The sequence below is a fragment of the Sminthopsis crassicaudata genome, chromosome 4 (genome assembly GCF_048593235.1).
Source record: "Sminthopsis crassicaudata isolate SCR6 chromosome 4, ASM4859323v1, whole genome shotgun sequence".
NCBI lineage: Eukaryota > Metazoa > Chordata > Mammalia > Dasyuromorphia > Dasyuridae > Sminthopsis > Sminthopsis crassicaudata.
Window position 1 is genome coordinate 314,618,289 of NC_133620.1, and position 11,462 is coordinate 314,629,750.

Genomic DNA, 11,462 nt, shown 5'->3' on the forward strand with positions numbered 1-11,462 from the left:
AGGACTCCAGAGGGAATTGTGGAAGGTAGGATAGAATAAGATAAGGGCATATCCATGAAATAGAGAGACATATCCCCAGAGATTAAAAGAAATGATTATTGCCTAGATTTAACCCCCAGGGCCTTCTTGGAAACTATTTCAGGAAGATCCTTTTAAATTACTAAATATGGTTGGAAGAAAAGGAAAATAAGGTAAGTACATAGGAAGTATTAGGGCTTTATAAAAATACTGTATTTACAAGAATAATGTTTGATGGAGCTTGGAAATTACCATTTCAATGAACTGGTTGAAAATCTCCTGCAAAATGACTATGATCCTCGATGGAGTATTATAATATTCAGAGTTGGACCATATAAAACAGATGGTAAACAATACCTTGGAAATAAAGATAGGCAGCTGCAAGGAAATAATATACCCATAAGTCCATTTAGAAAACAGTGACAGCATATAGTCAAACAAATGGTTTCTTTCTCTTAAAAGCTATTGATTTTGTAATATAATTAATCCCAGTGTCTCATTAAATGGAACATGCTTACTTCTGGTATGAAAGAGCAACAATATGCACAATCCCTCCCTTTGACCCATGTAGAACACACTAACCAAGTGTTGCCATCTATCCCTGTTATTGAGAAATGACTTTTGTCCTCAAGGCATACCAAAGTGTAGTCGGCCTGTTCCATTTCCTCTAATAAAATCTGTAGGGGCTTTAGGTAGAGAACAATATCATTAGCTTCCTTCAGTCCTGTGGAAAATAAGAAATAAATTTTTATTTTATTATTTATATATATGTGTGTATATATACATATTACACATATAATTTCCCCTTCAATTACATGTTAAAACACATTTTTAATATTTTTCTTCAAAGTTTGAGTTCCACATTCTAGTTTTCCTTTTCTCCTTTTCCCCAATTCTTCCTCCACCCCCTGATACAATCAAGATATAGGTTATACATGTGCAATAATGTAAATAATGTAAAATATTTCCTTATTAATCATTTAACAAGCATTAATTGAAGGCAAACATATATACACATATAGATATGTCTCTAAAATCTTTTCAGAAAGGATTCTGAAATTTGAGTTAGAGTATATATTTGATAAACCCTAGAAATGGACTAAGTTGTGAGTGAGTTTACCTTCATTGACATCTGAATAAACAGCCTGAAGTGCAGGCCAGTAGCAACTCTTTGCTTCTTTTAAAATATCCACTATTTTATTCACTTTAGGCCTGTTCAGCTAAGGAGAAAATTATATTAACACATAAGCATTTCAGCATCAGAGAAGTAAGTAGGATAGGGCAAATGGGGCTTTGTTTCATAGCATGAAGTATTTAGAGAACAGGGTGTTAATAGCACTTTCAATCATTCAAAAGTATAGAAAAAATTGAGCTTAATTAACACCTAGTTAGCAAGAATCATTAGTTGAAATAACCCACCAGATGGTAGCTTCCTTTCCAACCAGCTTCTAGTAGTTTACTACCTAGTGGCACCCTTATAGGAATCTGGGTCTCTTCCACCACCCTGTATATCCCAACTGAATCGAGGGCTTATTTTCTGTTGTTTGCCTCAGGTATAAAAATTGCTAGTTATGCCTCTGTTCAAAAAATGGCATTATATGCCTCCCCATCCAGTATCAGTTTCCTAAAGCTTTTCTTCCTAGGAAGGAACAACCCATAACTATAAGATAGAGTTTCTCTTCATGAGTCCCCAAATCTAGTGAAACAAATATGAAAGATTTCATTGTGGCAGGAAGATAACACTATACCTGCTCGTGAATACAGTTCAGATTCATCAGCCTGGCATGCCAGAAATCAAATTCTACTCGTGGCAAGGGGTGCAATCCATCTAGCAGAGGTTGGGCTGAATCTTTACTTAAGACATCCCTGATTTGGTGAGACCAGTCTATGATTATGGTTTCAATAGCATGCAACAATGCATTGTCTGTAGATGGACGTAGCCTGAAAACCAAATAGTCATATTCTAAGTTACTCACTTAATAAATACATCTATTGAGACCATCAAAACATCTTTTCCCTAAAGGAGTATCCTCACCCACTCCCAGTCAAATCAATAAAAATGCTTAAAGCAGATATTTTCTAGGTCTATAGGTGAACATGTAAGCCAGCCTTAGAGTGAAGAAAGACCTGAACCCAAGTCCTTTATCTGACATACACTATCTTTTGTGTATGTGTCAGATACATACCTGACCTTTGGGAAATCATTTACCCTCTTAGTGCTCCTATGCAACTTTCCAAGACTGTTAGAAACAAATTGTGTACTGGTACCATTTTGAACCCTCTCCCTCTCTGTCACCCTCTCCCTTTCTTTCTCCTTCTATCTCTCCCTCTTACCCTTCTCTTCCCCTTTCTCCACCCCCTCTTTCTTCTTTTTGGAGGCAGTTGGGGTTAAGTGACTAATCCAGGATCACACAGCTAGTAAGCATCTGAGGTTTGATTTGAATTCAAGTCTATTCAATTTCAGGGTTAGGCCATATCCACTGTACCACCTTGTTGAACCATCTCTTAAAATCAATTGTTTAATTTTTTAGTGTGAACATTTATACCTTGGAAATTGGCAAATGGTACAAAGCAGGGTTTTTTAAATTGATTGTGTAGATTTCATAAAGTGATGGTGAATAAGAAATTAAAGCTCACTCAAATATAACAGGCCTGAGCTTCTAAATTATAGGAACTTGACCGTTCCATAAACTCTGTATGTCCTTGACAATAGATACCAGGAACTAGCCATTCTTGGAAATGCTTATGCTTAGGGCTGGGTGGCTTCCTCCCTGTTGATAAGGAAACATGTCAAGCTTCAAGGGTTTGGAATGAGTCAATATGAATATATAGATAAATTTTGGCAGGAGCCTTTTTTGTCTGAAAACATATAAAAAACCCGTGTTCTAAACCATAGTGGAGCTTCACCCGCGGGAAGGACGCTTCATCCGGGAAAATCTTTACACAATTCAAGTTGATTGAGGCTGAAACGGGGCTCCCAGCCATTTGAGTTTTTGAGGTTCCCTTGAACTGGTGATGTATTCTTTTCCTCTATCTGCTATAATTGTCATATTGTTAATTGTTCTTATTTCTATCCTATTTGATTAAAACCTTACTTTCATTTTCAATTGAGTCTGAGAGCATCATTTATAGGAGTGAATCTGAACACATACAACTTTTCTTAATACAGATGGAGAAACTAATAATACAGATTGAACTTAAAAGTATGCCATAAAATTGTTTTTTTCTTCCAGAAAGCTGGTTGTTAAATATTTGTCAACACTCTGATAAATAGAACTAAATTCATAATGTCCTTATGTAGTGTGTTTCATCAAGCTTCCTTTTATTTTTACATTATGCTAGTGTATCAAAACTAAGGTCAGGGTGGAGTAGGGGGCAGTTTTTACTTTAACAATGGAAAGTAGTAGTTTTTAAATTTAAATCTTGTTAGAGATTTAGAAACCCAAGTTGGCTACAGACTCAGGAATATATCATTCTTCCCTCTTCTATCTTTAGTCAACTTCAAAAGTTAAAGCAAATATGTTGGGGAAAAATTTATCAGAGGATTACAGATTTATTACAGATCATCTAGTCTAACCCACTAATTTTACAGATGAAAAAACTGAGATTCATAGTATTTAAATGATTTGCCTAGGATCAAATAAGTCACCAACATCTGAGGTAGGATTTGAACTCAGTCTTCCTGACTGCAAATAAAGCTTTCTATCCACTCACAGTGCCACACTATCTCACCCATAACTTTAGAGAACATAACTGTTCTCTTAGGTCTTTAGTCTAAGATTAGTCAGATCTCAGTTAACCCTGGAAAGACCTTACCTTTCCATTGATTCTGCTGTACCATCTAAAGTCCCCAAGTGCTCTGGAATAGGAAGCAGAGTTTTTCCTTTGATTTTTCCTCCCATTACAAACATGTCATTCTTCAATTTGTGAGCTTGTCGGACTATATCTTCTGAGACTACCCGGGGCCAGCCATTCAGATTTTCTCTTTGGTTGAACAGAGAATAAATAATCTAGGAAGAGCACATTTTAAAGTTTCATTTTCTGCCTCTGTCAATCTATGGAAAGCTCTGTTGAGTGAACAAATAACTTCCTAATCAATAAGTTGGTTGAAATATCAAGGTTTATATTTTACAACTAAACAGTAATTTGGGGGAAATGTCTCCTGTTCATTGAAGGAAGCAGATAAGGGATAGTTCCTTGATGGAAATGATTGGTTGTTCTGATCACAGTGATGCATCAACTATCTAGTGGGCTAGTCACCAGAGTAACTCCATCAAAGTGAAAGTTCAGTTCAGGAAACCTTTTTAAAATATTCTTGGAGAAGGCAATATGCTAAGGTGTTGTAGATACAAAGATTTAAAGAATTACACATTCCCAGCCTTAAGAAGCATATTCTCTTAAAAGCAAATATGGCAAAGAGATTGAGTGTGTGGTATTATACATGTATAATATCATATATACATACATATACATATATATACATATAAATGTATTCATGTTTGCGTGAGAGAGACAGAGAGACAGAGAGAGACAGAGAGCGAGAGACATAGGGAGACAGAGACAGAGACAGAGAAAGAGACAGACAGACAGAGAGAAGAGCATAGAAGAGATCCAGACAAAATGTTCTAGGGAAATTTGAGGACAGAGAGAACATTTGAAATTTAGGCCCATGTAAAAACAACATAGCTTCCATATAAAGAAGCCAAAGTATTTCTGAGTGCTAGCTTTGAGTATACCACTATCCTAACTTGAGATATTTAGTTATCACAATAATAATTATAGTAATAACAATAGTAATATTTATATAACATTTTTAAGGTTTGTAAACTGTTTTACAAATGTCATCTCATTTGATCTTTACATCATTAGTCTTTTTGTACAGTCTTCCTAGTTTCCCAAATGAGAATAAATACAAGGCATAATCAATGTCCAAATCACCCTTGAACAACCCAGATAATATAGTATAATACAATGGGAAGAAGAGAGAATTAAATTCATAGTGTCTTTTTAATCCTGTCAATGGAGAAAGGGATTGAAAGGAACAAAAATTATCCAAAGTGAGGTTGGTGGTTATTTTGTCTTCAAGCTTGCCAGAAAACCAGCCATTAAGTGACCAGCATATATTGATCAGAGAACTTTCCAGCTTCTTAAACCTTTTACTCATTTGAATGGACTTACCTCTTCTACCACAGCTATAAACTGTTCCACAGGTGTATGACTTATGTCTCCACAGAGAAGCAGAGACTGGTAGTTTAACTTGGTGACAGTTTCATTATTTGATTTTACAAAATAAGATCCTTTGCTCTTAAGGACAGATGGAAAGCCAATGCAAGGAATGACCAGTCCTGCTTGATTGATGGTAAACACAATGACTAATGTATCTGCCTTATCAAAGAATTCTATCAGCATGTTCAAATATTCCTCACTCCCCAGCATCTTGAACCACTTATCTGGTTTGAACCTTAATGATAGATTATTATAAGCTTCCAAATGCATCACTCTTGGGTCAATGGCAGGGTTTTGCATAGCCATCTTGGTTTGCTTTTATTCTTCAAATTCCTCCTGAAATAATTAATAGACCAGGAATGCTAGCAAATAATTCTTGATTTACTCCGAATCAGACATTTCATCAGAACTTTTATTCATTTGGAGCTCATTTCCTGTTTGAAAAAAAATAGAAATGTTAGCTCTGAGTTTATATTTTTGGAAGGGGTGGGCTATGAATGTGGGTAAAGGTACTGACATATGTCTCTTAATGAATTTGGAAAGATAACTGAAGAGCATCATCATAAGTACAATCAGATGAACTTTTAAAATGAGAATGGTGTATAAAGTATATCATTTGTGGGGGGAGAGAGAGATTGACCCTGAGAGATCAGCATGAGACTGATACATGGAGGAGAGAAAAGAAGACTAAGATGAAGTGAGGAAGTTCACTTAACAATCTGAATATTCTCTTTTTTCCTAATTGGTTAAACTCTGTTGTTATTATTCTCCTGAAGAAGTAAAAGTGCTGTTAATTTCCTCTAAACATGGCATCCTTTAGATATAGTTTCAATCATTATTTATAGTGATGTTTGCAAAGTATGAAAATCCATTGAAAATTCAATTGAAGAAAATGTGAAATACCTCTTAGGGGGAGGATTCTGAGAAGATGGCAGAATAGGTTGGTAAATTTCAATATTTCCTCCCAAACAGAACAAATTTGCAGTTCAGAGCTAACATAGACTGAAGAAAAATCAAGAAGACTGGGAGAAGAATAGGGATCCTCCTGGCGCAACCCAAAAAGATCCAAATAAAGACCCCAGGCTAAGAATTAACTCAAGTGAAGTACAAACACCTCCAGGCTAGCTCCACAGAAACAGCAAGTGGGGACCCCTAGATTAACTAAGGGTTTGGCTAGAGCCTTTGGAGGAACCACAGACATTTTCACCTCTTAGACTGTGTGCAGAGTCCAAGCTCTGAGTCTGAGAAGACTGGCTGATCTGAAAATGCCAGGCCCAGCTGTGCTTCTGAGATGTGGCAGAAGGAACCACTGCAGAGGCAGTGGGACATGAAGTCTGCTGGCTGCCAGAACTTCAGGAGTGGGCAGCTCTTAGTTTGGGGTTCTAGGTCAGAGGAGAAAGCTGATATGAAGCTAGAAGCACTATCCTGCCACCCCATGATTAGAGGTGCTTTCATTAACTTCTCATCGAAAAAATAAAAGAATCAGCAAAGGAAGAATCCAATCATAGAACCTTACTATAGGAATAGGGAAGATCAGGATTCATTTTCAGAGAACAATGAAGTAAAAAAAAAAAAAAAAAGCTTCCTTTACCCCAAAGAGTAATATTAAATGACTCCCTGTCCAGAAAGAATTGATAGAATTTAAGAAACATTTCAAAATTCAAATGAGAGACACTGAGGAAAAAAGTAAAAAAATAAAATAAAAACCACCCAAGAAAAACAAGATTACAGAAAAAAGTCAACCCATTGGAAAAGGAGTTTCAGAGTCTTAAAGATGAAAATAATTCTTTGAAAATTAAAATTGGACAAGGGGAAGCCAGTGAAGCTATAAGAAACTAAAAAAAATTTTTTTAAATGTGAAGAATGAAAAATAGAACAGAATGTGAATGACAGATCAAGAAGAAAAAATTTAAGAATAATTAGACTACCTGAAAGCTGTGACCAAAAAAAGGATCTTGACACAATGACGAAAGAAATAATCTTAAGAAAATTGTCTTAGAGTGATAGAATATGAGAAAAAAAGTAGAAACAGAAAAAAATCCACCAAGCAACATCTCAACAATATCCTTTATGGAAAACACATAGGAATATTATTGCCAAATTTTGAAATTTACAAATAAAAAAAAAAACCCAAAACATTTTGCAAGAAACAAACAAACAAACAAACAAAAAATCAAATACTCTAGAACTACAATTACAATTGTACAGGACTTATCAAAAGATTACAGGTCCTAGAATCATATATTCTGGCAATCAAAAGAATGAGGCCTGTAGTCAAAAATATCATATCCAGCAAAAGTATCTGTAATATTGAATGCAAAAAATAACATTCAACAAATTTGCAGATTTTCAGGAGTTTCTTTCAATCAAATCCAAACTTAATAGAAAATTTAACATATAAAAGCCAATATCACAGATTATTTTCAATGAACTTAATGTGGACAAATTGTTTTTACATGGAAATGTATACTTTATAAGATAAGTTAGATAGCTCAAAGAAAGACTAAGTTACAGTTGAGTATGATCTGACTATAAAAAGCAAACTGTATAAGAAAAGGTAAATATAGTAGTTATGTTATACAAATGAGGTGCAGAGGAAGAATAAAAAGGCATTAGACAGGAAAGAGATATACAGAACCAGATCAACAAGGATCAAGAGTAGAATTAGAATAATCATTGATCTTAGACAAAGTCAAACTTCAATCTACATATTATGTTAGTATTATTATTTAGATGCATAGTTACCCACAGATAAATGCATATGCATATATATGTATCTGAGTATATCTAGATACGTATGTATTTAGGTCTATATATGCATGTATATAGACATATGTATACGTATGTGGATCTGTAGGTGGATATGAATGGACAGATAGATATGTATATATAAATATGTTTATGCTCAATTATTGCCTGCTCAGGGAAGGTGAGGGAAGGTCAAAGGAGGGGAAAAACGAATAAAGTAAAAAGTGCTCAGCAGAGAACAAAAGAATAACCTAAAAGCAAGCAAAGATGGACATTCATGAATATAATTTCTCATATTATTATATATGCTTTCTTGAAATGGAAATTTACTGTTATATGTTTTGAATCCTCCCTGGTGTTCGGCTGGGCATATGACACTGTTTTTTGTTTGTTTGTTTTATTTTATTTTTCTTTCTTTTTTCTATTCTGTTTTTTCTTATTTTGTATTTAGTTCAATGAATTTTTTAAAAAGGAAAAAATAAACTGTTGTGATCAGGCAAAAAGCCCAGCTGTTAACTCACATAAGTTAACCCTATTTTTCTAAGGATAGAGATAGCTCCTTAATAAATTTCTTAAAAAGGAAAAAGATCTCTGTTCTTCTCTTGCAATTACTTCCTCTTTTCCTCCACCTTATTGAGTAATCATTCTCCATCAATGAAGAGAATCTCACGGAAGTGAGTTTTTTAAGTTTTTTTTTAACTCCTTTGCTAATGGAACTGAGTGAGAGGAAATATAATAATAGGAGTGGCCTCTCCCTCCAAAGCTGAAAAGTGGCCCCATGAAAATGGGTCTCTGGCTTTTGCCTTAGTGTTTGTTCTTTCATTTTAGGCAGAGGAATTGGAGGATAGAACCTTTTAAAATTTAAAAGGTCAGGAAAACATCTGGGTGTCCAGGACAACATTTGAGTATCCAGGAGGCCAGGAATCATCAAGTCTATGCTGAGTTGTGCAGCCCAGTCCGGAATCACTGTCCTGAGGATCATGAAGCAAACTTCAGGATCCTGCCTAGTAATAAAAATGAGAACTCATTTAGCAGTTGTGTTGTATCTAGATGTGAACTTGGTGAAATTAATGCTATGTATAAACTATGTTATGTCTGAGCCCAACTTCCCCTAGAACAAGATAATGGGAGAGCCTGAGATGACATGATAGAAATATTTGTACCTTTGTTTCTTGCTATATCTTCAAAATAAATCGATTAAACAAACCTGGTATACTAGTTACTAGTGGCTAACAATGAGGGGGAGATGAACACTTGGAAGAAGGGCTCAAGTTGATGATCCTAAAGACAAAGATGGCAGTAGAGAAAGAAATCCCTCAGGGGTTTGTATATCAGAGGCCAAAACTATTCAGCAGTACTGAATATGTGGACTAGAGAGTGTGTCGTGGAGGAATTGAAAGAGTGGTGGGAGGATGGGAGTTAGATAACAAGGGAGTAACTAGTCTCCTGCTCATTATCCAATAACTTTACATCCTTGAAACCTCATGGGATTCTAGCTATGGAGCTCTTGTCACAGCTTATAAACACCAACAAAATTAAAATTCTTTGCTGATAGTCCATACCCATCATTATACCAACCTATAATACTGACCATTCATTCCCCAAACATTTTTAAACCACACATCATTAAATTCACACCTGTCAATGCTTTCAGGGTGTATTTTAGAGTGCTCTATGATTTCTTGCAGCCTGCTAGTGAAGTTCTAATGTTAGTAGTCTAGATTATTCCCTCCAACTCCTCCCCAATCCAAGCAAGGGTACTGGATAAGCCCCCAAAACATAGCCTATGGCTCATGTTACCTACGTAAAGCAATTTTGGGGATAGGAAAGGAAGAAAAATTTCTACTATGTTAAGTTGTGGGACTCCTTAGCTATCTTCATAAAAATCTTGGATTTCCTCTATTTTAGTAGATTATCTAGTTCATTTATCTGTTTAGTAATCTTTGTCTAAGAAGGCCCTGGGGAATTGGGATATGGCACAAATGAATTAGGATTACATTACTTTTCAAAAAAAGTAAACTTACTGTTCTATTGTGTCATAATTGAGCCTATGGAACCTATAACACTATCACCATCTGAGAACTCTTGCTTTTGATAATTAACCTGCTGGATTAGGTGTAACAACATTCATATTAACTAAGTTGGATCCCAAGTAGCATAAAAATCAGACTAAAATATGACTTAAAAGTAATTAGTGCAAGATAAACTTCCAGACCTCTTCAGTGCATAAACAATGGGTTTCCATTAATGTGGATTTCTGATGGTAGCCAGAATCCATAAAGCACAAAATTGGGTATCTTTGTGGCTGTAAAGAAGAATGTAGTCTCTTGAACTTCTGAACCTGGGGAAACAAACACTGAAGATTTTACAGAGAAGGGTCATCCTTTTCTGGGGCACTGGTTGTGAAATGAGGAGGTAGATTATATTTTCTTTAAGTTCTTTTCCAGCTTTGACATTCCAGGTTCTGGGAAAAAAAAACTGCTCCTGGGTCCTGGACTGCCAACATCAATTCCCTACTGTGATTATTCCATTAGCTCCAACCCCCTTAATAACATTAAAAAGACACTCACCAGTCCTGACAATTTGGTTAAGCAAATTATTACAGAGGTATGTCATCTAATGGACAGACCCTTTTTCTATAACAGGTTAAAACAGTGGCTAGTCTTTCGCTCTCTCGCTCTCTCACTCTCTTGCTTTCTCTGTCTCTAGCTAGTCTAGAGTACTAACTGCCGCAGAACTTCCAGAAACTTCCACTCTAGAACCATGAGGAGGTGTTACTAGAACTTTTTCCTTAGTTACCCATAAAAACAGCTGCAACACCAAAGTTAAAAAAAAAAAAGAAATCAGTTGCTGATATCAGTTAGGGCAGGGAATAAGGTAAATATAACTATAAATTACCATAAAATTATTTACATTTCTCTCTGAAATACACAAATAAATTTATGGACTTGTATTGAACTTCCAAATTGTTTTATATCTATACTTTGATGGATCTATGAACTTATCAATGTGGGTGCTCCTTTGTAAATGCTGATACTTCTCATCCTGTATGATTCTTGTCCATGTATTTTCACAAATATTCCACAAATCATCTGATATCAATGTCTGGAGAGTGTTTCCTGGTACTTTTAATAATTTAAGGATACATCACAAAAACAGGGCTCTCCGTTATACTTTGCTCCCACTATATGACTAGCCCACCTATTTTTCTAAAATTTCATTTCTTAATGATGCCTTTTATAAAACTTCTTACATGGGCCTGATAACATACTAGAGCCTACTTATAACTACCAATTGGTCAAAAAGTATTTATTAACAATCCAATGACATTAACCTTCTTGATGTTCCTTGAAAAAGACACTATATTTCTTGACTCCAGGCAATTTCTTTTACAGGCTGTCTCCCATGCATGGAATGCTCTCCATTCCTCATCTTTATCTCTTAGCTTCTTCCAAATCCCAGATAAAATT

The 11,462-nt window shown here is 35.3% G+C and overlaps 1 protein-coding gene across 1 annotated transcript in view; it reads right to left on the reverse strand.

Annotated features, from left to right (window-relative positions):
* Positions 1–10,693, reverse strand: part of DNAH17 (dynein axonemal heavy chain 17) — a 288,979-nt gene extending 278,286 nt beyond the window's left edge. Inside the window, exons 1-7 of the mRNA XM_074260267.1 lie at positions 10,563–10,693; positions 5,197–5,678; positions 3,835–4,028; positions 1,767–1,959; positions 1,139–1,238; positions 657–742; positions 271–396 (exon numbers count right to left, since the gene is read on the reverse strand). Coding sequence (XP_074116368.1) covers positions 271–396; positions 657–742; positions 1,139–1,238; positions 1,767–1,959; positions 3,835–4,028; positions 5,197–5,550 — 1,053 coding nt within the window. The 5' untranslated portion in view covers positions 5,551–5,678; positions 10,563–10,693. The remainder of the gene's footprint in view (positions 1–270; positions 397–656; positions 743–1,138; positions 1,239–1,766; positions 1,960–3,834; positions 4,029–5,196; positions 5,679–10,562) is intronic.
* Positions 10,694–11,462: the final 769 nt, after the last annotated feature.